Raw genomic sequence first — 26881 nt, forward strand, 5'->3', positions numbered from 1 at the left:
CATGTAATGTACTGAGAAGCAAATCATGGAATTTGCTTTACAGGATCTTTAACTTCCTTGAATGCGGGTACTCTGTTGAAGTGTAAACTATTGGATCTGCCCAGAGCCACTCTGGATCTGCCATAACCAATCACTAGCGTTCACCTTAGCCAACACCTTCACCACTAACGGAGCTGGCTGGAAAATCAAACATTTCCCGAACCCCGTGGGGAGGAGAGCCACAACATCATGGCCACCAACAAAACTCAGCAAAGATTGTACTTGCTCCGGCTTTAACTTTTGGATGCTCGCATATTTCTCCGCCGCCATTACTGAACTACAACTTAAACTAGTGCAAGACATCAACGTCATCGTTCTCGCTCTGTTCGCTGATTGGACCGGTAAAAAGTTGATTAGAAAAATCCGACTAATATGACGAAATCCCAGACTTAGTACAGAAGCAAAATGAAAATTGAGCGGAAGTACGTAGGAGAACCAGGCTAGCTCTCATCCTCGTTTTGGTATGAAAAGGAAGACGCAAGTTTTATTAGGGACCTGTTTCTGATTGCTTGTTTAATTGAAGGTTTCTGATTAGTTCTACAAACAATGCTAACCAATTGGAAAAATAATTGATAAAAAACAATTACTTTTATTTATTTTCTTTCAAAACTAAGTCAAAACATCACTCCATTTTAGACCAACATCAAATACAAATATTGTGTGTAAATCAAGTGCATAGGTATCAGCTTTTAACCTGGGTTACATTGTTCTTTGGAAAAGATACCTGTATTAAGAAATCAATTTGTTGTGTCTTAAATCCCTTTATGTTTCTCATTAACAGTATGTCTACATAGTCTATGCTTGCCTTGGAACCTTGGTCTTCTCTGTTGTAAGTACAATACAGAAGCTTCCAGGAACAGTTTTACAAGAAAACATGCTAAACTAGTCCTGCACAGAAAAGGGCTCAGTGCTTTATTGTCTTTTGTTATGTTTCTTTCTCTGATAAATAAGAATAGGATTAGTTTGGATTAGGGCTTGAGTTATAAGACACTGAATAGGTGCACACTCTGGACAAAAGAGCAGAACATTTTAAATGTATTCAGTAGAGACTATCAATTAAAAGGGACTTTCTAGAGTAAGCTTATCACCCAAGCCATTAGCACCTACAAAATGTTCTTACCTGCCACAAATTAGGGTTGTAACACAAAATATCTGAAGGGTCAATTGTCCTGTCATCTCAGTCTTTGACAAACAGTGTAACATTGTAATTTTGTCAGTTTCATCTAACATGTAACTTTTTTACTCTTTCCATCTCACTCTGTCTATTACTTGGGGATTGATACTCAGCTTATTCTGGGTGGGAAACATGCTTATAGCATCTCTCCAGAGGAGTAATCTTTGCTGCCCTCAACCTCTATCTGGACATCATCTCACTCTTCCTCCTGTTGCTGCAATTTATGAGTCGTTGAATTCTCTCACCAGATTCAACTAAAACACTACCACCATACAGAGGACAGCGTCTTTCCTCAAAACTGATTACTGACAATGTTTGTCAAAATGCTTAACGATTTACTATATTCACAGTCTGTAGATATGACATAAATGATCCAGTATGACTCATGAAGGTTTTATTAATATGTTCTGAGTAATGCAGTATCACACTCATGACATATGATTTGACCCCCTGGCACCAGACAGTTTAGGCTTAGGACTCTGATTAATCTTGGTGTTATGCTTGATGATTATACCATACCCAATCTTGAGAGATTAATACTGTCAAGATGAGAATCCTCTGTCGAGACTGTAAGAAAACCTCACAGTGATGTGTCATTGTGTGTTGGTGAACACACAACTATGATATCTGTGTACTATGATTTATTTTTTAGACTTGTTAGCAAAGTGTATGTAGTATTGACTTGTCTTGTCAAGAAGTACAACGTAGCCATTGTTCTTCATAACACGTCAACAATGTTCTATGAAGAAATTATATCATAAAAGTAGTAGGCTATACCCTGATAGTATTTTTATTTATATGGCACCTTTCACAAATCAACTTCACAAAAGAGAGAAATCATGTTAATAAATTCTTAAATATCGGTCTTGTCTCTGACATACTCAGTATGGTGAGGCCACCACGCTGCTCCTGAGCTACTGCTCCAAACTTTTCCCAAGCTTTTGTTCTTGCTCCCTGTTAATCGAATATATATATTACTTACTTTATTCATTTATTTTGTCCTTCCCGATTTAACCTATACATTTACTATCTTACTTATAGGTTTACTCGGCGCGGCTTTCTTCGCGGATTTCTTCCTTGGAGCCCGACACTACTGTTCCTGTTGAACTAGCCAACTCAACGCTCTTGACGGATTTCCCTGGCTGGCATAAACTATTAACGTAAGTTAACTATAATGTCTCACACCCACTCACATTGTCCTACATGTGTCATTTTGCTCGAAAAGTTGACTCTGTTAGAGAGTCGCGTTCAGTCGCTTGAGGAAGAACGTATGCTAGTAACTTTAGATGCGACTGGCGCAACATCACTGGCAGGGAGTCCTAGCGCTAGGGAAGACTCAAGATCAGCCCCACCGGTTTCACCTTTGCAGCATGGTGGGAGTGGGATTCCTCAGACGTTAGTGATCGGTGACTCCATCACTCGTAACATTAGATTGGAGCAACCAGCGACAGTTTACTGTGTACCTGGGGCCATCTCAGGGTGCTGGCTAGCACTAGGGCTAAGGCAAAGGCCCAAGCTAAGGCACATGGCGCACGCACTGATGATAGGTATGAGAATATTGTCATTCATGTCGGCACCAATGATGTTAGGCTAAGGCAGTCAGAGGTCACGAAGGTTAATATAGCTTGGGCATGTGACCTTGCCCAAAAGATGTGTCGGCATCGAGTAATAGTCTCTGGCCCACTACCTGTTAGGGGGACTGACTAGATCTACAGCAGACTTGTCTCTCTTAACCACTGGTTGGCTCGCTTCTGTTCAGAACAGGGTTTAGGATTTGTAGATAATTGGTCTAGTTTCTGGGCCAAACCTGGCTTGTTGAAAAGTGACGGGCTCCATCCGAGCTGGAGAGGTGCTTTCCTATTGTCTAGGAATATTGAAGCTATTTTAGAGCAGGCCTGACACTCACTAGAACAAGCCGGGCCACAGTCTCTTAGAGAGTCTGATAGGTATGCTGTGAGCTGTTGGGGGCCCGATAGCCTAGCTTGTAGTGTAGTCAGTGAGGTTGCTGATGTCGTTTCTCCCATTGAGACGGTGTCGGTCCCCCGCCCTTTCTCTAAATTTCGGCCTTCAAGTATTAGGAATTATACCAATTTAATATGTATTCAGCCTTGCTCCCCCGTTCGCTTCCTACTAAGTTTTCTGATGACAGTGCCACCTTCTCAGAAGAATTATCTACGTCTAAATCTGCCAAAAACCCATACTGGAATGTTGGGCTCCTAAACATCAGATCTCTATCCACAAAGGCCGTTTTGATTAATGATCTAATGTCTGAATACAGCCTGGACTTGATTGGACTCACCGAAACCTGGTTAAAACCTGATGAATATTCCCCCCTGAATGAAGCATCGCCTCCGGATTTTGCGTACTCACACATGATATATAAAGCTAGCTTCAACCTCAGCCTAAAATATGTAAATACCTTTAAATCATTTGAAATAATTAGCATGAAACCACCAACTATTTTAAAAAGGAATAATGCTACTACTCCTGGCCCCCCTCCCTCATTTTGTATAGTTACTCTATACCGGCCCCCCGGCCCGTATTCCCTCTTCCTGGAGGAATTTACAGATTTTAGTGCTGATCTTGTGACATATACTGATAACGTCTTGATTATGGGTGATTTTAACATTCATGTGGATGACCCAAAAGATCCTTTAAGTAAGGCCTTTACTGCTCTAATGTATTCCACAGGTCTCACTCAGGTGGTTTCCAAACCTACCCATCTTCACTCGCATACATTGGATTTAGTTCTCACGCGGGGAATTAAGATTAGTGACGTCATTGTCCACACCCACAATCCTATATTATCAGACCATTGCCTGGTCACCTTCAAAATGGACCTCTGCCAGAGCCTTGGAGGCACTAAGAATATTTTTACTAGCCGCTGCATAACCCCAAACACAGCTCTGGAACTGGCTAATATTCTACCCGCTGCACTAGAAGTCCTTGACGTCCCAAATAAATCATTAACCCTTGTGTTATCTTCGGGTCATTCTGACCCATCAGTCATTGTGACCCACCGTCGTATTGCGACAAATTTACCTCATACAAAAACAAAGTGAAGCATTTTCTTTTAACTGTCGGGCTGTCTCAGACCCCCCACATTGGAATGGTTAAAAGAAAATTATTTTTATTTGTTTTTGTATTGGGTAAAATTGGGTAAACACATTGATGGTTCGTTATGAACCTTTGGGTCATGTGACCCGAAGGCAGCACGAGGGTTAAATACTAAAACGAGGGATCTGAATTTGGTTCTTCAGCTATCCCTAGACTCTGTTGCCCCTCTCAAACCAAGGAAAAGAAAGGACAAGAAACTGGCTCCATGGTATTCAGAGGAAACCCGCACTCTTAAGAGGTCCACTAGAAAACTAGAACATAAGTGGCGTACCACTAAATTGCAGGTTTACCGCCTGGCCTGGAAGGACAGCCTAATGGAGTACAAGCATGTCCTCATCAGGTCCAGATCAGATTATTTCTCTAGGTTGATTAGTAAGAACAAACACAACACTAAGTTCCTATTTGATACTGTTGCAAGTCTCACTAAGAAAAGTACACTCTGTGTTAGTTCAGATTTCTCTCCCAATGATTTCTTAGATTTCTTTGACCAAAAAATCTATGCAATAAGGGACAAACTACAGACTAGTCCTGGAGGAGTGGCCATCAACACTGAACTTTCCCCTATACCAAGCATGCTGCATGTTGAGGCTCTCACTCACTTTAACCCTATTTCTATGGAAGCGTTCATCGAGCTGATAGACTCCTCGAAACCCACTAGCTGCCTTCTCGATCCCCTCCCTGCTAAACTCTGTAGGGAACTTCTCCCTATTATTGGACCACCCATGCTTAGTATTATTAATGAATCTATTGTAATTGGCCCCCTCGATTTCAAACAAGCTATTATTAAGCCCCTTCTAAAAAAAGAAAAAACCTGGATCCAGGTTATCTTAGCAACTACAGGCCAATTTCAAATTTGCCATTTCTCTCCAAAATTTTTGAGAAGGCTGTGGCACAACAGCTCACTGAGCACACCTCTCCTGAAATCAGCTTTATGAACCTCTCCAGTCTGGATTTCGTCTCCACCACAGCACTGAAACTGCATTAGCCAGGGTAGTCAATGATCTACTGTTAGCCTCTGATGTGGGTTCTATCTCTGTCCTGGTTCTTTTAGACCTAAGTGCAGCTTTTGACACGGTGGATCATGAGATTCTCTTGGAACGTATGGAGAACTATGTTGGGATTTCTGGTACGTCACTTCAGTGGTTTAGATCGTATCTATCTGATAGATCACAATATGTCCACTATGATGGCTGCTCATCCAGGAGCTCCACTGTAAAATACGGAGTACCACAGGGTTCAGTTCTAGGCCCTCTGTTATTTTCTCTCTATATGCTGCCTTTAGGAAACATAATTAGAAGCTCTGGGGTAAATTTTCACTGTTATTCAGATGATACTCAGCTATATATGTCTATAAAGTCTGGAGAATTTCCACATGCTATGGAAAAATGTGTTTCTAGGTTGAGAGCTTGGATGACTGCAAATTTCCTTCTTCTAAATTCGGATAAAACCGAGGTTCAAATTTTCGGTCCTAAAAAATATAGAAATAATTTTCCCAATCTGACCTTAGACCTAGACGGCGTCAAAGTCTCTCAAAGCCAGCTAGTAAAAAATGTAGGGTCACAATGGACCCAGACCTTTCGTTTGAGTACCATATTAAGCAAATTACCAGAACTGCATTTTTCCATCTACGTAATATTGCCAAAATACCCGATTGGACTATTGCAATGTGTTGTTCTCTGGCCTCCCAATTACCCACCTAAAATTTTTACAGCGGGTGCAAAATGCTGCTGCTAGACTATTGACCAGATCAAGAAAGTTTGATCACATAACATCTACTCTTGTCTCTCTACACTGGCTCCCTATCCAAGCCAGAGCTGACTTCAAAGTTCTACTACAAACATACAAATCTCTGCATGGATTGGCACCACTGTACCTCTCCGGTCTCCTTGCACCCTATTGCCCCGCAAGGACACTTAGATCTCAAGATGCCGGCTATCTGGTGGTTCCCAAAGTTAAGAAAAAAACAGCTGGAGGTAGGGCGTTCTCATATAGAGCACCTCTTCTCTGGAACAAATTACCCGTCTCAATTAAGGAGTCTGATACTGTTTCGACATTTAAAATTAGGTTAAAAACGTTATTGTTTAGTCAATTCTACGACTGTTAAAGGTAAGTATGTTACTAGTTGGAGGCAACGGGGGACGGGTTGCTTCCATCCTTATTCTATAAGTATAACTTATTTTAGAGTTCTCTTCCCCTGGAACAGATTTCATGTTCCAAATGGGGGGGGGGGGGGGCTGTCGCTGTCTTGGTGTGTGGGGTTGCACCAAATTCCCCTTTTTTGCTCTGTTAAATTGCTGCACCAGTCCACACTTGACCGGTGGGGATCTCATTCTATTATGACTGTAACTGTTAGCTGCTCCTGGCATCCTCTAATCCCTGCTCTCCTCTCTCTGTCCCCCCCCCCACACATCCCTTGTGGTGTGGGGGGTTTGAGTTGTCAGCACCTGCCTGGTCGTCGGTCAGCCAACGCTGGACCTGGTCGCGAGTCTCCCGGTCCTGTCCTACATCTATAAAGTTGAACAATGGATTTTGGTGTTTTAAAAACCCACCGACACTGTATGACTATGTTTAGCCTGTGTTCTGCTCCTCTCTCTCACCAACCGTCTCTGGAGGAGGGGATCCCTCTCTGAATTGCTCCTCCCAAGGTTTCTTCCATTTTTTCTCCTGTTGAGTTTTTTGGGAGTTTTTCCTTGTCTTCCTTGAGGGTTTAGGTTGGTTGAGGGGCAGTTCTATGGGCGTATGTGAAGCCCTCTGTGACATGCTTGCGTGTAAAAAGGGCTATACAAATACATTTGATTTGATTATGGTGGAATTTTACTAAAACTATGAAATGGTAACAGCCAACTCTTTAACCATGCAACTTGAAACAACCATGTCTTCACTTTGTTGTTCACTCTTAACTAAGAAACATCTAAACATCTACTGATTGCCACAAATGAGATTCAACACAAAAGTGAAACTCAACTCAGTTTATTGACCACACATCAAACATTATTTCATATAAAGAGGGAATGTATCAAGTATAGACTATGAAAGTGCAAACAGGATTCAAGGATTAGTTGCTTTACAATACAAAATCGTAATGGGTTAGAAAATGTTTGCTATTTCTGAAGTCCTTTGCCTTGGCATTTGAAATTAGATATCAAGGAAAATACAAATTCCAAGTATTTTTACGCCCTATTTCATGCAGAGCATACTGTTATATAAAGAGACAATAGTATTTATTACTCCACAGCTTATCCATTCGACATTACTTAAGTCCAACATAGTTCACTAGATCAGTATATGGCACTTTCTGCTTCTCAGACACATTTTAATCATCTTTCTGTGGTTTCAGTAAAAATTACTATTACTTTAATACAGTCAGACATGAGGTTGGAGAAAGACCAACTCAAGAAGTACATTTTCTGTCATATATTTTTTATACTGAACATTGTACTTTATAGACATTTAATCAACATATTTTGTATCAAATCTCCAATATATCTTGATAAAAATATTAATTTCTAATGTGACAGACTTCTGATTTCAAATAACTAGTCTTTAACACACAGATTATGCTTTGCTTAACTAACCTTCCTCAATACAAGCTTTTATGCAGGACTGCTTTACAAAGTTAGGAGAGTAAATAATTTTTGTAGCCAGACAAAATGTATACTGCAATAGTGTTTTCCTGCAGTAGAAAATACAATACACAATCTTTCGTCAAATAAAGACTTAACTCTGTACTTCAGTTGCTTGGCTATAGATAAAGCTGTATCTACCAACAGGCCCACACGTTAGTCCCCTGCAACACAAATTCAACAACAAAAACTTTTAATAAAAATATGTATTTGGAGATGAGATGTGGTTCAAAACCAAAATGTTCCATAATACAAACTTTAAATCATGTAAAATCAAAGGGTTATATTTCAAGGCATTAGACAAACAGACTGGAAACACAGGGAGGCTACAAATGTGTATTAAAAAATCATCAAAAATGACAGGTTAGGACACTTGTTTTGTGTGAAATTGATCAAACAGATGTTACAGGTGTCTTTATCCACACTGTTAACCTACTATAAGCACAATAAATAATAATAGTTTGACATAAAGGCACTGTAATGAATTGCGTAGAAATAACTGTTTCAAGACAAGTTGACATGTTTCTGAGGTACGATACATGTCATGTCCATGTACTGTAGCCCTGGAGTTGGAAAGCCCTATTGAGGCTCAACGTACATTTTTCAATGACCAGTGACAGGTTACAGTGATTAGGTTTAACGATTCATTCACAGAAAATATCTGATTGCAATTCTACCTGCTGCACTCTCCTGCTTTGCAGCCAGACAGCAGATAGTCGGATCTCCATCCAAGGCTGTCTGTCAACATCAGGTCATACGTTATACAATAATGGTCAGGGACAACCACCTCGGCAAGTGGACAAAATTTGCTTTAAAAATCACTTGGTGATAGCTAACAGCTAACTGTGCTTTTGCTAATCAATGTTTAGCCACTAAGCACAGGCATATAAGGATCTTAGAAGTGGGTGTTACTCCAACTAAGTTTGTTTATACTGGGGTAAATCTACAAACCAGCTGTGCAGCCATCCTTCACAGGAGAGAAACCCTCAGATTGGATCTACACTTACAGTAGGCTTTAACTCCAGTGGAAAACATCAACAATAATTACAGACTTGCAAATGTACTAAATGCACTTCAGTGCTGTCCATAAGTCTTTGGACAGTGACATATTTTAGCCTTTTCTCTACTCCAGCACATTGTAAAGTGTAAACTGTCAACTTTATTTACGTCCTATAAACTGCAAACCAAGATGAAATCACGGTCTTTTTAATAAATAGCTTGTAAAGTAATGACAGTTTTAAACTAACAGGAGGTGGATAATCGTGAAGTATCCCAGACTTCAGGCAGTCATTGCATATAAAAGATAGGCCTAAGAAACCAGAAATATGTACTTTATATAACTTAATTTGGGTTCCTGCCAATTTGTCCAATTGCTGAAATGGCAGAACCATGTATTAAAAGAGCTGTAATTTCTACACTATTCTCAGTTCAGGGATGTAATTACCGTCAAATTACATCTAAAAGTCTGCAATCCCAATCTGTAGTTTAATTTCAACTGAAATGAAAATAAAACCAATTTCAAAATGTTTGAGTCAACAAAACGATGACCCTGTACTTTATATAGTTTCACGTCTTTATCTAATCTAAAACTCATTTTAAAGAAGCAACATGTTCATAACCGTTTCAGGCCATCCATTTTATGTAATACCCTTCCCATTAAAGACAACCTTAACTCGACTGAGGTGGCATCATATACCTAGCATCGGCTTCCAAATGTCTGGTGTACTGAGTAAACACACCTGTAGCTAAAACTGTTCACATCAGTGAATGTTTTTCCAACTAGCAAGTCCTCTCCTAATCCATGAGCCTTTGTCATGAGCCTACATTGTTTTCAGTGGTTTTGCCTTCGGAGAGTTGTTTTTCTTGTGAAATCTCGGCCAGCCAAACAAATTAGACTAGGTGCACTTGCTCCTCCCACTCAGATGAGCTGGTGCTGGGCTGGAGGTCCGAGGCAGAGTCACATTTTGGGGTGTCAGTGTGAGAGATGTTGAGGTCATCCCCAAGCTCTGCTTCTATGTAGGGGAGAGCAAGGGGCAGGGCTTCGACATCCACAAGGTCTAGCTGGGTAGGCCTCTCCGCCTCCTTTTCCTCTGAGGGGACTTGGTGAGGGCAGTGGCCAAATTGGTTAGCCTGCTCCTCCAGTTCCTCTTGTGGCTTGCTGTTAAGAATCTGAAGGAGAGGGCCTTGGTCTGAGCTGCAGGCCGTCTGGACCAGGTCTGTGTCTGAGGAGGGCACCAGTGTGATGCTTTGGGGGTTCATGTCATGGAACCAAGCCATGATGTTGCCAAGCAGGTTGGCGTTGGCTGCAGGATCATGACCTGCGGAGTCTGTGTTACTCGACGACGAAAGGATCATGCCCGGAGGCTCAAAGGTGAACAGGTTGTGGAGATTGTCACAGTGTTGCTGGGCGTTCGCAGCAGTGGTGCTGGACGTGACAGCGTAGTGACTGCTGAGTGTGCCCAACCTCGCCAGACTGTCCCCCAGTTCCAATAGCTCAGAGCTGCTCAGTGACGCCCGAGGCACCTCCAGACTGGTGGGAGTTGAGTCCAGTCTGGAGGGCAGTGATGTACCTATGGCCCCCAGTGATGCCTCATTGACTAAAAACTCCTGATTCTCCTCTCCCATTGCAAATCCTGACTCTTGGAGTGACAGCTGTATAGCCAATAGGATATTAGGATCATCCTCATCTAATGAGCTCAGACCCTGGTACAGGAAGTACAAAAGAAGAATAACTTTGAGGGAAGTTAATACTGCCAAGAGAAAGTTGAACAGTCAAATATACCATTCTACATTTTTTAAGAAATGCAAGGCTCACAATTTACATGTACTACTGTTGAAACTCAAAATGTATTTTGTTTGACAGCAAACATAAGCAGGAAATCTTGACAAGATATGAACAGATATCTGAGAACTCACCATGGAGGTACCTTGTCTCCTACTGCCTCCGATGTCCTGGCCATCTAGGGGATAAAAGAATGTCAAAAGCTCTTAACCACACTGAATGAAACTTTGCCTCACAATTACCCAAACATCTATTATTTTTAGGTCATACTAATGGCCAAAAAATTACTGTTTTTTATTACTGCACCTTTTTAAAGAATCTTCCAGAAAATGGTTATAATCAATATAAAAATTAAACTTTGGTGATGACATTTGCATTGGTCATAATTATTCTATTGTGTGTACTACTATGCACTGAAGTCAACCAGAGAACTGCCTGACACAATATTGTAGCCAAGCATGGACAATCTCAAGGCTCAAAGTTTTAGGTTCCTTTTCTACCATACAATATGTCAAACTTGAGTTGAGGTTCATGGCACTGTAGCCAATCACCTCAGAATTGGCCTCAAAAGAAAACGTCATTGAAGATTGACACAAACGACTTATGGTGGAGAAAAAAAAAAGGAAACAGGAGATTCAACTCACACCAACTCAATAAAGGCGGGTTATTTGTTAGAAGACACAAAAGGACCCCATTGCTGAAACCAACAGCGAGGGAAATACACCCTTTAAAACTACGAATAAAGTAGCTTAAACCGGAAAAGTGGGCCAAACTGCAAAAAGTTAGGTGCAGGAACTTCATCCATGGCAAAAGAAAGAACTTGATAGTTCTTGATCAGATTTTTATTTGATAAACTATTAACAGACAACTACAAAATAAAATAGAAATGTGAGTAAAATTGCCCCTTTTCTATCATTTTCAAAAGGCAGAAAGCACACAGATGTTTTGTACCTAAAGTGCTATCACTGGGGTCTTCTGGTTCAGGAGTGTTACTGCGCAAGCTGGACATGTCGCCACGTCGCCTTTGCCGGTGTCTCCGTCTGTACTGGAACTCTGCATACTCCTGAAACAACAACATTAATAACCATCAAAACATTAACAAACTTAAGTTCTAACAAGCACAATATCCGTATTTACAGACACTTCCTTTCATGTATTCTCAAATCCCCAAACAGCTATCAGGACATAATTAACTAGTGCTTCAGGGTTAAGTTTTCCACTTCTCCACCCAGCAGACGACTTCTCCTCCTTCTTTGAGAAAAAAGTTGCTGACATTAGCAGTCGGTTCCCTGAACCCACCTTTCCTACCCACTCACCCTCTATGACTGACCCAATTAAATTTCTAAACTCTTTCTCTCCCCTGTCCGTGGCAGAGATCTCTGACCTCATTCTCTCTCATCGCCCCACCTCCTGTCCCCTTGATCCAGTCCCCTCCCCTCTCTTTCAAACTATCTCTCTCTCCATCAGAACCTTTCTTCTCCATGTCCTTAACTCATCTCTTACTTCTGGCACTTTCCCCTCTGCTTTCAAACAGGCCAGAATTAGCCCTCTACTCAAAAAACCCTCCCTTAACCCAGCCGTCCTCCAGAACTACAGACTGGTATCACTACTACCCTTCTTTTCTAAAACAATTGAACGCGCTGTATCTAACCGTCTAACTGTCAAACTTCCTCTCTCAAAACAACCTGCTTGACCCCAACCAATCGGGCTTAAAGACCAAGGCCAAGGCCACTGCACAGAAACTGCCCTCCAGTCTGCCAGAGCGGCATCAAGGTCATCCGTCTTCATTCTGCTGGACCTTTCTGTAGCGCTTGATACGGTTAACCATCAAATCCTGCTGGCCAGACTTTCTGAGATGGGCATCACTGGCACTGCACTTCAGTGGATCTCATCCTACCTGTCGGGAAGATCCTACCAGGTCTCATGGGGAGGCAAAGTGTCAGGCCCCTGCCAGCTATCCACTGGTGTCCCACAGGGCTCCGTCCTTGGACCCCTCCTCTTCTCCCTCTACACCACCTCGCTTGGACCAATCATCACCTCCCATGGCTTCTCCTACCACTGCTATGCTGACGACACGCAGTTGTACCTGTCGTTCCCCCGACTGATCCGGGGATCTCAGCTAGGATCGAGGTCTGCCTCACAGACATCTCCGCCTGGATGACCGAGCACCACCTCCAGCTGAACCTCGCCAAAACAGAACTCCTCATCATCCCGGCCAAACCCTCCATCTCCCACAAGCTTTCAATCACCCTGGGGACGGTGACCCCTTCATCCTCTGCCAGGAACCTCAAGGTGACCATGGATGACGAGCTCTCCCTCACAGACCACATTGCTGCGGTCTCCCGGTTGTGTAGATTCACCCTCTATAACATCCGGAAGATCAGGAGATACCTGTCTGAGCATTCTACCCTGCTGCTAGTCCAAGCACTTGTCCTCTCAAAGTTGGACTACTGCAACTCGCTGCTCGCCGGTCTCCCAGCATGCGCAACCCGCCCTCTCCAGAGGATTCAGAACGCGGCGGCCCGTCTGGTCTTCAATCTACCCAGACGCTCCCATGTTACCCCGCTCCTCATCTCCCTCCACTGGCTTCCCATCACAGCCTGTATCAGATTCAAGACTCTGGTACTGACCTTCCGAGCGGTGAACGGGACTGCACCCGACTACATCAAGTCTGGTCCCACCGCTCAAGAGCGCCCTGTCCCAACCCAAGCTCTTCTCCTGTCTGACCCCCCAATGGTGGAATCAACTCCCCACCTCCATCAGGGACACTGACTGTCTCCCCACCTTCAAGAAAAGGCTCAAGACGCACTTGTTCCGGGACTACAACGACACTTAGGAATGCTGGCTGGACCTGATGTTAGTTTCCTCCAGGATCACAATGACTCGTATTGAGAGAATTGTTGCTCTCGTTGGTTAGTTGTAACGGTTTCAAATTATTGTACTCGCTGTGAAATATTTTACTGTTGATTGTTTTTTCTACAGGTACACTCTGGCACTCTTGTGGGGAGTTTCATGTTGTTGAATTGTAACTTGTTTAACTGCATGCTCTTATGGTTCTTCCCTTTGGCATTTATTTGGTTTTCCACAATGTATGCTTCATGTTTTGGCCATTCGCAATGTTTGGGGCTATCTCGTTGTTATGATCAGTGACCTATGCTCTTTTGTAAAGCTCTCTCTTGGAAGTCGTTTTGGATAAAAGCGTCTGCTAAATGCATAAATGTAATGTAAATGTAAGTTGTTCATGTGATCGAAGGTCAGTCAGTGATTTTATTCTCAGAATGATGGTGATCTAGCTGGAACTATATCAGTGCCTGGGACCCTTGTGGTAGCCATGAGGCTGTGGGGGGCATACATATAACTTCTTGGGCTTGACAACTGTCAGCAGAATGCTTTTATATGTCTTGACATTCACAACTACCACTGAAAGTTATGTTTGAAATAAAAACTTAATTATGATGATTGACAGCCCTACTGGCATTTATAAAACATTTCACTTTAGGGAGTTAGACCACAGCTGTTTTGGTGTGGATCAATTCTAGAATTCAAACATTGATCTCACACATTGCAAGCATCACTGTTTAATGCATATGTAAAGAGAAGACAATTCTAGTCATGTGTCATATGGAAATGTAGAGATGACATTAATTCAATTCCAAAGGTCAGGTTCATTAGCAACACCAAGGGCAGAGAAAGTCTGCTGAGGGATAAGAGGAATGTTTCCTCCACATATTATGTGCCACATTCCAACTTTAGACAGAATATTGATGCCTGGTGGGTATTCTGGGGGACAGGAGGTGTTTTGGGACTATGTGATGATAGACGTTTGAGTTAGAAATGTTACAGCAGTCTATCAAATCTCAAATACTTTACAAAACAATTTCATATAGCTTCATATAGCTTAGTACATCCTTTGAAAAGCAGAATTTGTATGAGGTTTTGTTGAGCTGTGCGCAATATTGTGAAACAACAACTGCGGAAATCCTTATAAACAAGGTCAGAATAAATGACTTATGAATATTATGTCCCAACGTAGTTGACAGCAAGAATTTTCATTTAGCAAGAAAAAACATGATTGGATGTGATCAGTGCTTAATTTGTAAAGTGGGAGGTCCCGGAACGTAGAAGGGGGGGTGGATCCGGCGACTCAAAATGGGGTTGGAGGTAATGGAACTCCCCCAAAATTGCACTGCGCAGGCATGCAAACAGGTCAGGGGTAAGGTGAGAACGATGCTGCGAATCCGCAACCCTCTAGGGCAGGGGTTCCCAAACATTTCAACCCACGACCCCTACAATAATGGTGCCAGTGACTCGCGACCGCCGCATGCTAAAATACATGCACATTTTGTGTCTGACGTGATGCTAGTTCGGGAGTTCGATAGTCAATGCGAGCGAGACAAATGTTTGGGCCTTTATTTGAACGCAAAATCGGTTTTGAGCTTTCTGTAAAATAAACATAGCCTTTTTCAATTCCCGCGGCCAAGGTATTCCCTCTCCACTGAAATCCAAAACTCAGCCAGTGTCTTGGCTGAGAACGCTGCCTTTAACGTTCGGTCGCTTGACAGTTCAACTAGTACGTCCTCCTCTTGTCGGATGTCAGATGGTTTGCCGTACTTACAGTGAATAGAAAATCTAAAGGCTGATGGCTTTTATATTTGCATGCATTAATTGAACTACATTTTTCAACTTGTTAACATTTTGGCTAAAATATGCTATTTCTAATTGTTTTAAAATGTTCCTTGATTTCTGGAAATCATCTCGCCACCCCCACTTTGGGAACCACTGCTCTAGGGGGGTCCGGGGGCATGCTCCCCCGCAGGAAAATTTCTCAAATTTTAAACGCATCAATCTAGTGCACTTTGAGAGCAAAATTAAGAGGCTAGATCAATGTATAAAACTTCTCCCCACTCTACCCCTGCAATTATACAAACGAAACGAGGCTAACAGCTAGCCCTCTCAACCAGAACAAGCGCAAGTGTCACTTGAAGTGCCTCCCCCTCTGTCTTACCCTGAAGATTCACCTCAAAATGCATCGAAAATGCAAACACAAGATTTTTGTGGAACTTCAATGGGGAATAAAGACTAACAAGACAGATAACAACATCGAACACTACAGAGTAATTTATTTTTTTCATTTAGGCAAATAATTTTTCTTAGTGACACAGGAGGTGCCGGATCCAATAAAAAAGGTTCCGGATCCAACATCGGAGGTGCCGGACGTTGGATCTGGATAAGCACTGGATGTGATACAAGATTGAAATGATAATCTTGAAAACTAAAATAAACACTAACATGACTTTTTCAATCTGCAGCAAAAATAAAAGCAGTCTGATGCCAGAATCTTCAGAACAGGTTAAAATTGGCCTTTTTGGGGCGTGCAAAAGGTTTTTACACTTTTCCATAAAATCCAAAATGGCGGCCGCGTCAATTCGGTTGTTATGAAATAATATCGATGGTCAGGCTTGGGATCAAGAGACAAAGAAATGACTTTATTAAGGTAAAAACTTCAACAGTTATTAGCCAAAACAAGTTTATGCTTCCGGCCACGCCCCCTTTTAGTCACATGACAACATTTTTGGTGGACATCCTCAGAATAAGGTTCCGAGTAGGCATAACGAATTTGGTGACACTGCCTCAAAGAACTACTGAGATATGACTTCACTTCCTGTTTGGTGGCTTTTCTGCTGAATTTGATTGGCTGTCACGGACAATTGATATTTCTGTATATTTTATATAAAAATTCATACTTATTGTAAGGCAGAGTTTCTGGATACATGTACAGCTTGTGTCTCTATAAGGTCAAGAGGTCATGCCAGGGCCGGATTAACCATTAGGGCAACTGGGCACTTGCCCAGGGGCACATGACATCTAATGGGCCCTGGACAATGTCAACTAAAATTTTACATCACGTTATGAACGCAGTCCTAACTTTCCTTAATGTGAGTACTTTATTACAACTTCGATCAAAATGTTATGTTAAAATCACGTCAAAAACAGTGTTTGTGTAGTCTAGTAGTAGCCAGTGCCGCCGCTCCCATAACGCTCACTACGCGCTGTGCGTAGGGCACCAACTCCTGAGGGGGCACCAAAAAATAGCCAACTGAAAAATCATCATAGTTATAATACCGATATTATTTTAGTATAGAAATATTAGAGACCCCCCCCCCCCCCCCCCCAAAAAACAAAACAAATAGGCTACACACAACTTCCCAAGCTCGCTGTGGGTGCCCTTCCCTCAGTGGGCTGACGAACTTTGACAGTAGGCTAGGTCAACTTTTCTAAGACGGGCTTAAAACGATAACAGGAGTCAGGAGAAGGAAAAAAGAAAGAAAGAGACTGCGAGATGGTGCCCGTGCATCACTTTCAGGTAAGTCCATGTTTAATCATTGTTAAATACGGGAAATGTGCTGCTAATTTAATGGTTAGCCTATGCATACACCTCAAACTTGCTGACGTTATCGCTAATGTTAGCGGACTCAAATATGTTAATTTAGTTAGGTGCAAACTAGATTGAGATTTTACTGTTAAACATTATCTATGCATTTTACAAGTAACTGCGCCAGCTAGCTGTTACTTTCTTACCTACTGTCTGCCAAGATTTTACCAATTGAAAAACGGCTTGTAAAATGTTTATTTTACATAAAGCTCCAAAAACTATTTTGCGCTCAAATAAAGGCCCAAATAAAGGCGCTTTGCACGCGAGCATTAATTTTGGACATCCGTATCTAGCATCACATCAAACACAAGGGGGGGGGGGGCCTTAAGCCTTGTTGCCCAGGGCACAGAAAATTGTTAATCCGGCCCTGGGTCATGCAGCGAGGCCCCCTCTGAGCAGAATATAGCATGCAGTCCAGACAGTGGGGAGACAGTGAGGAAAATCATGTACAAATAGGGCTTATGTGATTAACTACCACTTCACCTGTTGAACGTTCTAGTGTATCAGTGTACTGACCACTGAAGACCCGTTAAGGAAGCGATTCTGTGCATTCTATGTTTGAACATGTCCAGATACTGTATTTAAGCACTCTTGTAAGAGAGTCTTCACTCATGCTAGCCACTCTGTTGTGGATTGGTGGCATGATCCGACGCTGAGATAATAAAACCGAGTCAACCCTTTTTATAATTGTCGTGACTCCTTCCGGCCTGCCTTCTCCAGAATTTACATCTTATCACTTATTATTTATAAAGATTACATAGATTTAAAAGCAGTTTTTTGCTGCTCATTTACAACTCAAAATACGAGTGAAATGTAGAATGAAATAGATCTCTTCTCATTTCCCCTGCAAGAAGCAGCCTCATCGTTAAATCAAAACGAATAATTTTGGCACACCGGTGTAAAAATTGACCTAATCTCTATGACTTAAACATCCTTTTAAGTTTTTCCCTTCTCGTGATATTTTCAGGCATTTAGCCTACTCATTGCATTCATTCATTAATAAAGAACCCCCTTTGAAGATTATTCTACGACAGATGCATCATAGACCACTGTAGTATGTGTTGCCCAGGCAACAGAGGCTAATGTCATGATGCTAATACTTCAGTGAAATAGTAGACTAGCTACTGTTTCCGAACGTAGATGTACTTCCTTAATAAAATCAGCTTATATTGTACATTACATTTCACAATTGTGTTTCACGTCACAAAGTAAAATGAGTAAATAGTTATCACCCTGGCCTCTTTGCTTTTGGCGTTTCTGCAGCTGCCTTGCAGTCCCCCAAGTTAACAGATGAGAAACGAATGTTCTGCTACAGGTAGTCACGCGTGTTGTAGTGACGTTAGTAACGTCAGTGACTGTGGCTAGCAAATTAGCCACCGTTAGCTTCACTTTTCGCCACAAAAACTTAACTTGAGCCTAAACCATGCAACGGAACGTAAATCCCAATAGAAGCAATTCAATCGCTACCAAGACGAAACTTTTGACACCTAGCTTGTCTATGTAGGCCAAATATTGACTGAGTTTTAGGGGGGCAAAAAGAATAATAATAATATATATGTGAGAGAACAAAGGTTGTGCCCTTGCCGAAAGCAAAGCACACCCAATAATAATATGTGAGAGAACAATGGTTGTGCTCGCCAAAGGCGTGAGCACACCAAATAATAAGAAAAGGTAGAAACACAAGTGGCTTCGCAGCTTCGCTGCTTGGCCACCAATTAAACCAATCATCCAACTTCCTGCTTTTCTGTTAATCCATCACTGACTACCCCGAACTGCCAAATGCTCGACCTGACAATACAGTAGACATGATTCAACAGTCCCAGAATGTCTTCAGATTTCAGATTCAAGCTTGTGAGCTGGGCAGTTCTATAACTCGGAATTGAGTAAACAAATTAATTAGACGTTTCTGGATAATACAGTGCACACAAAGTATTCACAGTGCTTCACTTTTTCCACATTTTGTTGTTACAGCCTTCTTCCAAAATGGATTCGATTCATTTTCCCCCTCAACATTACACACAATACCCCATTACGACAAAGTGAAAAACATTTTTTATAGATTTGCAAAAATTAAGAAAGAAAATATAACATGTATTCACAGCCTTTGCTCAATACTTTGTTGAAGCTCCCATTCTTCTTTGCAGGACCTGTCAAGGTCCATCAGGTTAGATGGGCAGTGTCGGTGCACAGCCATCTCTCCAGAGACGTTCAATCGGGTTCAAGTCTGGGCTCTGACTGGGCCACTCAAGGACATTCACAGATTTGTCCCGAGGCCACTCCTTTCTTATCTTCGCTGTGTTTAGGGTCATTGTGTGCTTCGCCCCAGTCTGAGGTTCAGAGCGCTCTGGAGTAGGTTTTCACCAAGGGTGTCTCGGTACATTGCTGCATTCATCTTTCCCTTGATCCTGACAAGTTTCTCAGTTCCTCCGCTGAAAAACATCCCCACAGCATGATGCAGCCACCACCATGCTTCACTGTAGGGATGGTATTGGGTTAATGTTAGGGGATGGTATTGGCCAGGTGATGAGGTAGGTGATGGTACCTGGTTAGGTTTAGCATTCAGTCCAGAGAATTTTGTTTCTCATGGTCTGAGAGTCCTCCAGGTGTCTTTTGGCAAACTCCAGACAGGCTGTCATGTGGGTTTTACTGAGGAGTGGCTTCTGCCTGGCCACTCTACCACACAGGCCTGATCGGTGGAGTGCTGCAGAGATGGTTGTCCTTCTGGAAGGTTCTCCTCTCTTCACAGAGCAACCTGGAGCTCTGTCAGAGTGACCATCGGGTTCTTGATCAGCTCCTTGACTAAGGCCCTTCTGCCCCGATCGCTCAGTTTGGCCAGGCAACCGACGTTAGGAAGAATCCTTGTGGATCCAAACTCTTTCCACTTACGGATGATGAAGGCCACTGTGCTCATTGGGATCTTCAATGCAGCAGAAATGTTTCTGTACCCTTCCCCAGATATGTGCCTCGATACAATCCTTTCTCTGAGGTCTACAGGCTTGGTTTGTTTTCTGACATGCACTGTCAACTGTGGGACATTATAGACAGGTGTGTGCCTTTCCAAATAATGTCCAATCAACTGAAATTACCACAGGTGGACTCCAATCAAGTTGTAGAGACATCTCAAGGATGATCAGTGGAAACAGGATGCACCTGAGCAACACTTGTGTTGTAACACTCACAGCCTTTGCCATGAGTGTCATGGCTAAGGCTGTGAATACTTATGTACATGTGATTTTACCTTTTAATAGATATGCTAAAATTTCACAAAAACGTTTTGCACGTTATCATTATGGGGTATTGTGTGTAGAATTTTGAGATTAATTTTTTTATCCATTTTCGAATACGGCTGTAACATAACATGTGGAAAAAGTGAAGCGCTGTGAATACTTTCCGGATGCACTGTTGGTACTCTATGTCAGGGGTTCCCAAACTTTTCAGCCCACGACCCATAAAATAATGGTGCCAGCGACTCCCGACCCCCGCATCCACGGAGGTGGTTTACGTATACGTGGGAGTAAAAATAGGCCCTGGACTTTGGTCCAGACCGGCCCACCAGAACCGGCCCCCATATACGCCACCACAGCTAACCTGTTAATGCATGCACATTCTGTGTTTGATGTGATGCTAGTTCGGGAGCTCGATAGTTAATGCGAGCGCACTGGGCTAATTTTTTGTCCTTTATTTGAGCGCAAAATAGTTTTTGAGCTTTGTGTAAAATAAACATCACCGTTTTTCAATTGGTAAAACCTTGTCTAGTGAAGGTCTTTTTGTCTCTTATTTTTTCAGCCCCACCCTTACGTTTCTTTAGCCTGGTCCTAACCAGACTCTTGTACATTTCATTTGTACAGAGAGTCTGGCCTCGCTCCATTGACAAGCGTTGACTTCCTTGTAGACGGGTACTCTTGAAGTTTAAAACTATTGGATCTGCCCAGAGCCACTCTGATCTGCCATAACCAATCGCTAGCGTTTGCCTTAGCCAATTCCTTCACCACTACTGTAACAGAGCTAGCTGCCGTAGCTGGAAAATCAATTTACAACTGAAAATACGAGTGAAGTGTAGAATGAAATAGATGTCTTCTCATTTCCCCTGCAAGAGGCAGCCTCATCGTTGAAGCAAAACGAATAAATTTGGCAGACCGGTGTAAAAATTGACCCAATCTCTATGACTTAAACGTCATTTTAAGTTTTTCCCTTCTCATGATATTTTCAGGCATTTAGCCTACTCATTGCATTCATTCATTAATAAAGAACCCCCTTTGAAGATTATTCTACGACGTTACCCGGCAGTAGAAGATGGAATCGCGATTCAAACAGTACCATCTGCTAACTGAAAATATGCCCCCCAAAACGTAAATAAGCTTGACATTTATTTAGTGGAAAATCGCTCATTCATAAAAAGCTCACTGGTAGCGATCATTGTCAGTAACAACGCAAAATGCGATACAGCCTATAGCCCTGTGTGGAGAAGCTGCCCCGGTAAATTGTACTACTACGGTACAGTACTAGTAGACTACTGCTGTGTTCGTCTTGGTAGCGATTGCGTTGGTTGAATTGGATTTAACGTTCCGTTGTACGGTTTAGGCTGAAATTAATTATTTTCATGAACAGATTGACAACATTTAGGCTGTGGCAATGAAATTCAGATTAGTAGTTAGATAGACTTTTGATTTAAGTAAGGGGAGTGCCGAACATGTTCTGTCGCCGTTTGACTTCCTAAACAGCTGTGTACTGTAGATGTTTTTGTAGTGTGTCTTGCGTAAGCTACAGCGTTGCAGTGAGCTACACTGGTTTGAAACCACAGCTAATGGTAATTTCACCAACAAATCGTTTACTAATGTCAGAATAAATCCTACAACGAAAATGTATATGTGAGGAATGTTTATTTTAACGATTGAAAACAGATACATCATAGACCACTGTATTATGTGTTGCCCGGGCAACAAAGGCTAATGTCATGATGCTAATACTTCAGTGAAATAGTAGACTACTGTTTCCGAAAGTAGATGTACTTCCTTAATAATATCAGCTTATATTGTACATTACACATCACAATTGTGTGTCATATCACAAAGTACAATGAGTAAATAGTTATCACCTTGGCCTCTTTACTTGTGGCGTTTCTGCAGCTGCCTTGCAGTAAAGCTATAGTTAGCCTAGCTATCCCCCAAGTTAACAGATGCGAAACGAATGTTCTGCTACAGGTAGTCACGCGTGTTTTCGTGACGTTAGTGACGTAGTGACGTTAGTAACGTCAGTGACTGTGGCTAGCAAATTAGCCACCGTTAGCTTCACTTTTCACCACAAAAACTTAACTTAAGCCTAAACCATGCAACGGAACGTAAATTCCAATAGAAGCAACTCAATCGCTACCAAGACGAAACTTTTGACACCTACGTTGTCTATGTAGGCCAAATATTGACTGAGTTTTAGGGGGGCAAAAAGAAATAAAAATAATAATATATATGTGAGAGAACAAAGGTTGTGCTCTCGCCGAAGGCTTGAGCACACCCAACTAGCGCACAAGATCAACGTCATCGTTCTCAGCCACTCCCTCTGTTCGCTGATTGGCCGGTTGAAAATCAACCTGGAAAATCTGACTTACGTACCGAATGGCCAGACCTAGTACAGAAGCAAAATCAAAATTGAGCGGAAGTACGTAGGAGGGCAGAGCCAGGCTAACGTTTCTTAGCCTGGTTTTCTATCGTTATTCTTCTCCCGGTGCTCCCAATGGCCAGTCCGCTACTGCGGGGCTGTGTCCGCGGTGGTGGATTTTCAAGTCATATTATTTTAAATTCTCGTGCTGTCAGGGGGTGCTGCAGCACTCTCAGCACCCATAGTTCCCGTGGCCATGGGTATTCCCTCTCCACTGAAATCCCAAACTCAGCCAGTGTCTTGGCTGAGAACGCTGCCTTTAACGTTCGGTCGCTTGACAGTTAAACTAATGCGCCCTCCTGGTCGGATGTCAGATGGTTTGCCGTACTTACAGAGAATGGACAATCAAAAGGCTGATGGCTTTTTTATTTGCATGCATTAATTTAAGTACTATTTTTAACGTAAAAAGTTTGGCTAAAATGTGCTATTTCTAATCGCTTTAAAATGTTCCTTGATTTCTGGAAACGATCTTGCGACCCCCGAGATCAATTGTGTCCCACTTTGGGAACCACTGCTCTATGTAGTCTGTGCTGGTACAGATTAAAGTAGTGTATTTGCAGGCTTGTCTGACCTATAACTATGACTATGGTTACAGATTATCTACAGTATGTTAGCAAGTCAGGGAATTAGTTGCTTCGTTATTTAAATAATTACCTCAGGAGATGCAAAACCTAAATACTCCCAGTCCCACGTTCCACCAGCAAAACTGAAGAAAAAAAATCAATTAGTATTCATAGAAACATAAACAATTGAAAAGTGAGCTTGTGTGTGTGTGCGTGTGTATAAACACATGCACATATGTACATGGGTGTGCAAGTCTCACCTGCGCCGTGGGGCCTCTGGCGAGTCATTGGGAGCCACCCCACGGGCCACCGAGGCCAGGAACTCCTGCCTCTTCTGCTGCACCAGGCAGGCGGCACGGATGATGTTATGGCGGGGTGTGCGGAGGTAAGGCCGGTTGACTTTCTGCGCAAGATCCTCCGTCACCATCTCCAGGTCAGTCTGAGGAGGAGAGATGACCGATGTTCAAAAGACCGATGTCAAGCATTGGTTATCTGTCAACGCTGCATGGTACACACCTGCATGAGCTCGAAGATCTCCTTCTTGGTGCTTTTGGGTCCCAGGAAGAAGCCGTAGGGGTAAGAGCACTTGAGGATGCGGCGAGTTTTGAGGAGTTCCAGCACAGCATCCTCAATAAAGGTTGTGTCTGGAGGCCCTCCATCTCCTGGGTTTATAGATACCAGATTTTCACTCTTTACATTCTTTTACACAGCAAGTTAGCCAACTCATGTAGACATATGTAGAACCGTGTCCCAATAGTTTCTGTGATGTTTTAGAAGTGCTGCTAGTTGCAAGCTTGTGTTGCAAGCACTGAGCGTGTGTGTGGAGCATGGATTGGGCAGTATTCACTGACGTCTGCTTAGAGCTCTGCTCAGCTGTTCCATCTTTTCTTTGGCTGTTTTTAACAGGCGCTGTTCCAGCTACATGGGAGAACAGACAGGGCTTTAGCTTCAGGACTAAACCCTGTCATCAGGCCCTATCAGGGCATTTACCTGGTGCATCGCTGCAGATAGAGCCCTGCTCACCTGGTAGCTGTGTTCATGGTTTTTGAAGCGTGTGTAGTAGTGCATGAAACGGTCCAGTTCCTGAAAGCTCTGGTGCTTCCTTTCCGCCTGTAAAGTCAAGTCAGTAGTATGCGTTACTACACTGAGGATGTACCCTCTCAACACAAGAAGCGCCAAGCCATTATTCCGTACTTATTGCGCCGTTAGGGGTCAAATTGACCAGTGAGTCAACAGACAGGGACGTTGTTATTGACATGTAACCCTAGCCCTTTAATCATTCAGAATGTTTTTTTTTATTGGCTAAAGGATGTCAAACACGATGCGGGTTAGGCTAGACTGAAAAAGAAAAGGGGGACTTTGATTGTGAAGGAGGGAGTCATGTGCGAGTGGAGATAATAAAGGTTGCCCGGCCGAATCAAGTCACGGAGCCCCGTAGTCTGTCCGTGTCCCAATTATTATACATTATAAGCTATCAAGAATGATGGGTTACAATATATGAATCCAATAATCATAACAGCCCCCGCCCATGCCGCCATCTCCTTTGATTATTCCTTACTTATTTTATTCATAAATGGATTAGCCTACTATTTGAAAAATAGTTGCAAACTCTCAAAGCGGAGAGCGTGAGCGGGGAGCGTGAGCGGGGAGCGGGTGGATTTTGGACAGAGACCAGAGCGGGATTTATAGTAGGGTTGCCCTATGTCCCACTCCAATTTCGCTCCAGGAATGCTCACGCCACGAGTCTGAAGCATGCCCAAGCCCGACCCAGAATCCATCTGTGTCATATATTGGGGGACGACGACACATCCCCCAATATTCAAATCTGGTCAAAATGCCCCCCCAATATATTGATATAAAAATAAAAATATAAATGTGCTACGCTACGACAGGCAACCACGCACGCTGTCCGAAATTATCATAACATTTTTAATTAGTCCCCCCCAATGTTGACTCCATGGCTACGGCCTTGGAACCCACTGTGTTATAAAGTGTTCTGTTTCGTGACATCTACAGCTAGTTAGGAAGAACAAGTCCAAATGCACTTGCTTTCAAAGCCGCAATCTTCAGCTCCGGTGTGGAGCTGAAGCCGAATGAGATGAGAGCCAATTGGGTGATTCTCATGAAACTAACCTTGAACCATGGTGTTGATGATTTGAATATAAAAATCATTATGAAATTACATGGTAAAACCTTAATCCAATAGATATACTCATATTCTGTCTTGCACATAAAGATATTAAAACACTTCAATTGGTTATTTAAGATTTTTTATGCATTTTCCAGTTAATTTCTCATTACCGCAATGTGTCCCGATTCAAAATTATGGTCATCTAATGTATTACAAGTAAACAAAGCTCTTAAATTTAAAAACAATCAATATATGTTGTGGATAATGTTCAATAATCTATAAAAATTATGAATTAAAAAATCTAGAAATCATCATATGGATAATATAATGAAAAAACATGGTGGCCATCAACCCATTTCTCATTAATTTGTTCGCTGCCCTGTCAAAATCACAACAATAAAGTCTTATTCTCCCATGATGCATCAGCAAGAAGAGAAGTTCAAAGATGGACACAAGGTATGCTAATCTCCTCACTTTTATTCACAAAAAATGTTCTACTTGTATCTTTACCCCCTTTTCCCGACACTATAGATTCTCATTACCACTATTGATGATAAATTGGTATCAAAATGATTTAGATTATCAATTTTTGATCAATATGAAGTCTTTAAATTGCTCTACAAGATGATGTAATATTTTTTGCTGAGTCATAATGGCTGCCCGTATTGTTAGCATTTTTCACTAGGCCTCCTCATCACCGCAATGTACTTTCTCATTACCGCTATTTTATGATACCCATTTCGGTAATGAGAACCTCAGTTTGCGGTAATGATAAAAGGCATATTTCTAAGTATTTTAACTTTAACTTATCTTTTTATCTGTAATATGAATGTATAATATTATTAATATTAATGTATTATGTTTTGCCCAGGTTGACAGGTAGTGATAAAAGGAGAGCTGCTGCAAAAGCTAGCTTGGCAAAGCATAGGGAGAATATATCTATAACAACCCAGAACTGTTGGAGGAATATAGAAGGAAGGAAAGAGAGAGGTAGCTTGAGAGAGGAATTTCAAGTTGTTTAGCTGGTATTAACATATTTGTGCACAGTTCATTCTGACATGACGTTTTACAAGTCAGTGAGTGTTAAGGAGGCTAGGCCTAGGGAAAGAAAAAGTATTAAGGGTAGGCAGGTAGGCAGACGGCTGGTAACATACTTTAGGTGGATAGGCATTGGTTAACAGTAACTGTCCTACCTCTAACCTCTTCTTTGTTGCACTCAGTCAGGTACCAAAAAAGGAAACTAAATGAGAAACTTAAAATGGCTGACAAGATGGGGAAAAAGGAGCATGAAAGAAAAAAGCAGAAATGGAGACAGAACTCTGCCAGGTACTACCAGAAGAGAAAATCTGAAGCCGCAGTCCTGGACT

General features: G+C 42.2%; 1 protein-coding gene across 4 annotated transcripts in view; it reads right to left on the bottom strand.

Moving 5' to 3' along the window:
• Positions 1-7290: 7290 nt before the first annotated feature.
• The window catches only part of LOC136944112 (ankyrin repeat and IBR domain-containing protein 1-like), a 79309-nt gene continuing 59718 nt past the window's right edge, over positions 7291-26881 (bottom strand). For 3 of the 4 annotated variants that reach the window (XM_067237718.1, XM_067237719.1, XM_067237717.1), the window contains 8 exons: positions 24407-24493; positions 24235-24301; positions 23900-24045; positions 23644-23822; positions 23475-23526; positions 11687-11798; positions 10870-10913; positions 7291-10656 (listed from right to left, as the gene is read on the bottom strand). In XM_067237718.1, coding sequence (XP_067093819.1) covers positions 9844-10656; positions 10870-10913; positions 11687-11798; positions 23475-23526; positions 23644-23822; positions 23900-24045; positions 24235-24301; positions 24407-24493 — 1500 coding nt within the window. In that variant the 3' untranslated portion in view covers positions 7291-9843. The remainder of the gene's footprint in view (positions 10657-10869; positions 10914-11686; positions 11799-23474; positions 23527-23643; positions 23823-23899; positions 24046-24234; positions 24302-24406; positions 24494-26881) is intronic. The other variant, XM_067237720.1, reaches the window with a different exon arrangement.

This window comes from Osmerus mordax, chromosome 6, assembly GCF_038355195.1.
Source record: "Osmerus mordax isolate fOsmMor3 chromosome 6, fOsmMor3.pri, whole genome shotgun sequence".
Classification (NCBI taxonomy): Eukaryota; Metazoa; Chordata; class Actinopteri; order Osmeriformes; family Osmeridae; genus Osmerus; species Osmerus mordax.